This window comes from Geospiza fortis, unplaced genomic scaffold, assembly GCF_000277835.1.
Source record: "Geospiza fortis unplaced genomic scaffold, GeoFor_1.0 scaffold396, whole genome shotgun sequence".
Taxonomy (NCBI): Eukaryota; Metazoa; Chordata; class Aves; order Passeriformes; family Thraupidae; genus Geospiza; species Geospiza fortis.
The window spans coordinates 4,943,146-4,948,331 of NW_005054345.1; the positions used below are offsets into that span (position 1 = coordinate 4,943,146).

The window sequence follows — 5,186 nt, forward strand, 5'->3', positions numbered from 1 at the left end:
CATTTGTAAAGCAGGGCATGTTTGGTTTTTCCCTACTTGTGGATCATTGTTATATGGTTTTGCTTTTGTGTGTTTTGTGGGTTTTTGAACCCATTTCATTTACTGAAGGAAAATGCATGAGGTTGGTTTATTCCATTATGTCTCTTTTATGGAGGCTGGGGGAGGGAAGGGGCACTGGGCAGTGGTAGTAAAGCAGTAAGATAGTGCAAAAGCTGTTACAAATTCAATTTGCAGAAGAGCATTCACCTTCTCTGCCTTGGGAATATTCATAAAGTATTGCTGGGAGCAGCAGAGCTGTGACAGATTCCAAACTAACCTGGTGTGTGTGTGGGGGGAAGTTTGGGGAATGCAGCCTGAACAGCAGGAGGTTTGACACGGCTGGGGAAGGCTGCAATCACTTGGATATTTGGGGTGAGGGGTGGGAGAAATCACTTCCAGAGGGTGTGCTGGGCTGTAATTCAGGTGCTGCAGGGGATTGGATGCTTTAAAGCTGTTGGGGACAAAAGTAAACGCATGGATCTGTGCCATTCCTGACTGTAACCGTGTTTTGTGTTTTTTAATTGGAAAACCTGCAGTCATTCCACTGTCCTTCTCCCAAAAAGATGTCCTTCAAAAAAATGGACCCGAGCTGCACAATAGGATTTTACTGTAGGACTGTGCAGGACTTTGAGAAGGCTTCTGAAGAAATCACCAAGGTAGGTGCTGGAGTTCCCAAATCCCTCCCTCGGCCAGAACGGGGTGCGGGGACGGGAAGAGGATCAGCCTCGCCCTCCTGAGCAGACCCAGTTCCCTTCGTGGCATTTATCGCTGCTTTTCCCGCGGTCGGTAACGCAGCTGGGAGTTGATCCCAGCGGGATTTCCCGGAGCGGGGCCGGGCAGAGCCCGCCCGGGCTGCGGGAGCGGGGCTGGCGCCGGGCGGGCCCACGAGGTGGCACTCGTGAAGTGGCGATGTCCCCTGCAGCCCTGCCGAGCGGGGCCGCCCGGGCCGGGGGAGACCGCGGAGATGCTGGGGAGCGGCCTGGCCCTGGGCAGGGACGGGGGGAAGGGAATGTTGGAGCAAACCCGAATTGTTCGTTATTTCTCCCTAGCACAAGGGGCTTTTCCTGGTGGGAAGTGCAGGGCTCTGGTTTGAGCTGCACAGAGCAGGTGCCACCCAGCAGATCTGTCTGAGCCATCCTTCCCCTGGAAAAACTGCTCTGGATTCATTTAGGTCCCATTGGAATCAAGTTTTTCTCTCCTTAGTTATTGCAGTATGTGAGGGTATGAAATGCAGCATCATCACTGTGTTCTGTGAGCTGCTCTGTGTTTGGTGGCTTCAGAAAATGCTCTGTGAAAAGGATGCAGCAGCAGATGGGCTCAGTGTTAAAATTCCAACCACAGCAGTTACCACAGCAGCACAAGGAATTCATGTTTGTCCAGCACTTGGAATGTCCTGAGAAGTGATATTAGTACTACAGCCAAAAAAGCATTTTTTTAAACTTAATGCTGATTATAATAAGTAGATACTGATTGATGCTGAAGTTGTTTCTTTGATTCTTACCCAGAGAGGTAGAAAACAAATTTAAAGAAGTTCCTAAGCAGCAGATCCATTGAAAGTTTAAATAGTGAAGTTTCTGTTCTTCCTTGTTTTCCTGTTCTGTCACATAGAATGTCATAACATGGTTTAAAAAAAATCTCATTACAAAATCAGTCCCAGCAGAAATTATCTTTTTTCCTATTCCTGTTCTTTTAAGTTTGGGATTAAGTACAGTTTTTTCCTGAACACAGTTTGTGAAAATACTCTTGACTGATCCAAGTGTTGGAGTTATTATCCTGGTATTTTAGATAGAAGCTCTTTAATATTAGTGACATTATTTTCTAGAAATACATTTCAGGCAGTGTCAGTTTGAAAAGAGGGGAAAGTTTGGATCCAGGGACAATGTCAGAAACATTCTATCAGTTGATCTTGCAATCCTTCCTTCACATCCTTTGTGTTTTCTTTCTTTTCCATCATTTTTCCCTTGGTTTTCAATTGTAGTGTGGTAACTCTTGAACCATAAAGCTCAGTGCATTCCTAGTGTGTCCTGTGGAGGCTGAATTAAAAAAAATCCAAATTCTGCCTGCTTTTTTGGGTAATAAGAGGTGAGAGATAAGATTTAGCTTTTATACTTGAAGATAAACATTATGGCCTTGTGTTTAGAGACAGATAAATTAGGAAACTTGCAAGTTGTTCAGAGTTTCAGATTTCTGTGGTAACTGTTGAGATGTAGTGTGATGAGAGTCACACAAATCCTGACCAGGTTCCCCTGGACTTGGTTTAGGCATTTCCCTGCCCAGTTCCTGTGTTTAGGGTTTCCTCACCTCCCTCAGTTGTGCAGATGGAAGTTTCAGTAGAGCTGAACACAGACAAGGCAGTGGAACCCCATGATTTTACTAGGATTGATTTATTTTTTTCTTATTTTTTGTATGCTACCTCAATCATTTTTGAAATAGTTCTTACTGTTTAAAGATCTCTTTGGGATTTTTTACTGTTTTAGACTGATTGTTCTCCTGAAATGGTGCTCAGTGATTTTTAGTTCTGCACAGTGTGTGTCTAGTCTGATGTAGTTCTGCAGCCACTGCAACACCGGGCTGTTTTTTCCCAAGCAGGTAGGAAAAAGTAAAACAAATTAAAAAATAAATCAGTGAGCAAAACACCCTGAAAGGCTGAAATGTTTTTCAGTGTTCAGTGGGGTTTTATCTGCTCTTAAAGATGTTTTGCTGATCTGTTTCAGTATTTATCATTCCCCACACCCCCTTTCTCCATGCTCAGGTTTCTTATTTATAAACACAAATTTTGGGCCCCTTGGTTCCCTGTGACTGTCACCAATCTGGTTTGAGCCACATGCTCCTGCCTGCCTTATTTACACTGCTGAATGTGTTTGAACTTCTAATAAAAACACTTAATATTGCACCTGCTGATTCTACAATAAAAATCCCCCCCAGGATGCTCAGTTGCTGCAGAATTCACACCTGGGCTTGAGGAGACCCTTATGGCCATTAACTATTTTGTAGAGGGTTTTATCTTCTGTCTTTTATCCTTTTTCTTTCTCTTTGATGCACTGAGTCTGACAGCACATACAGGTGATCTGTGTGCTCAAAACCAGGGGTAGGTAGGAAATTAGCAGCTGCCTGAGAAAGGAAAGTAAATATCTCATAGGAGGAGGAAATGTTTAGATTGTGCAATGCTTTTGTCTAATGAGATAATTAAAATAATGCATTTTTTACTTGACAGTCATCATCAGGTGAATATCTGTGCTTGCTGAATTTCTTCATTTCCAATTAATGTTTTATCTGGTTTGTTTTACATTATAGATGCTGAAATCTTCATCCAAGGAGAAATATCCCCTGTTTACTTTTGTCAAGGGTCATTCTAGAGACTATGACTTTGCTTCCAGTCCACTCCATGAAGAAAATTACCTTTTCTCTGAGGATGAGAAGAAAAGGCTGAAGAGATTTAGCACAGAGGAGTTTGTCTTGCTTTAAGGACATTTTACACAAGAGCATCGGCAGCTGTCCAGGAGAACACTTGCCTTTTAACTATAAAATGTACCTGAATTCCTTCCCCAAAAAGGCAAGCCTCTACTGAAATTGGTCTATTTTCATAAAGATGATAATGTTTTATATGTTAAAAGTCTTTAAGATGTCGGTTACTAATGTATGTACTAATTATTTTTGCTCACTGCTGGCTGGAGGAGTGTCTGTGCTGTTGTGGTAGTGAAGGAGATGCTTTGCTCAGAGCCAGCTGTGCCTGGCCAGTCCCTAAATGCCAGCTGTGCCCTCCTGTGCCATTCCAGGCACTCCTGAGCAGGGCTGCCAGCTGGGGCTGCCTTTGCCAGGGCTGCACATCCAGGGCTGTGGAGACCACCTTGTTCCTGCCTGCAGCACAGCTGGAGTTGTTCCAGTGGGAAGGGGACAAGTCCCAGCTGGGTGGCCCTGCCAGTTGTGCTGCCACCCTGCCACCATGCAGGGCAGCTCCTGCTGGAAAGGTGAGGCTGATGGATCAGGAGTCAGTGGCACTGGCAGTCCTGCCATAATTATATAGGCTGAATTGGGAGTTAAGATACTATTTAGCACTATGACTTTCTAATGGTTTCTCATTAAGCTTGCTTTGGAGCCTTAATATGAGGAGTGAAGATAAAGTATTACCTTTCCCCACAATTTTTAAAGGTTATACTATTAATATTAACTGCAACCAATCAAAGCAGCTGGAGACAATTATTAGAAGAGAGCAGTGTTTGTTTCCTGTTTCAGCTACCATAATGGTGAGGCTTCTCCTGCCAGAGCAGCTTTTAAATCAAAGCAAAGGGGGGTGGATGTGGAAAATTCTGTGATGATTTTTTGTTTTGATACGTGTTGTTACTGTACCAATGATTACTTGGTGGTGTGTGTTCTCAGATTGCAAACAAATGTACAGAAATAGTTTCATGTTTTAACAAAGTAAATACAATATTTAAAAAACCATATTAACGCTGCTTGGGAAATAAAAGAGGTATGAAAACATGAAGTGCATGTGCCTTTTATATTAATATTAGATCCTCTAACAGTGAATATAATCCTGCATCTAAACCAATATTGTAAGGGGTGAATACTCTGTTTATTTGCAATAAAGGCAGATTTTATTGTTGTGTTGTAAACCAAATGTTACCTGGTCTAAGTGCTGCTCAGGCACAAGTGTTGCTGATCCAAATAATCAGCATCATGTTTGTTCATTAAAGCACCTTTTACTTTTACGAGCAAGAAGTGACTAATGGATAAATTTCAGGCAGAACTAGACCAGGTCTGTGTCTGTGTCAGGGCTGGAGAGTGCATTTGAATGTGTTAATTAATATTCAAAAAAGACAAACTATTCATTTGTTTTCAAGGGGAAAAACCCCACACATTATTTGTCTAAATCAGTAACCTCTGCACTGCTGCATCCTGCTAATATTTGGCATAATGTGACTTTTTACTAACAGGTATGTGAGGACGTTTGGCTTGATCTTCATATTTTTCATTAATAGCCCAGAAGAGGGAGTAAACAACGTATTTATGGAATTTAGATGTCAAAATGAGGAGAATTGTGGATGTCAGAGCTAGAAGAGAGAAGATTGCTGGTGAGTGGAGCACAAGGAGATGCAGCTTTAGCAAAGATCAGTTAGAGCCTCAGAGTGGTTCCTTTGGGTGGC

At 42.7% G+C, this 5,186-nt stretch overlaps 1 protein-coding gene across 2 annotated transcripts in view; it reads left to right on the forward strand.

Annotated features, from left to right (window-relative positions):
- The window catches only part of ATG4C (autophagy related 4C cysteine peptidase), a 20,266-nt gene extending 15,741 nt beyond the window's left edge, over positions 1-4,525 (forward strand). For both annotated transcript variants that reach the window (XM_014307836.2, XM_031058606.1), the window contains exons 10-11: positions 576-695; positions 3,334-4,525. In XM_014307836.2, coding sequence (XP_014163311.1) covers positions 576-695; positions 3,334-3,504 — 291 coding nt within the window. In that variant the 3' untranslated portion in view covers positions 3,505-4,525. The remainder of the gene's footprint in view (positions 1-575; positions 696-3,333) is intronic.
- Positions 4,526-5,186: the final 661 nt, after the last annotated feature.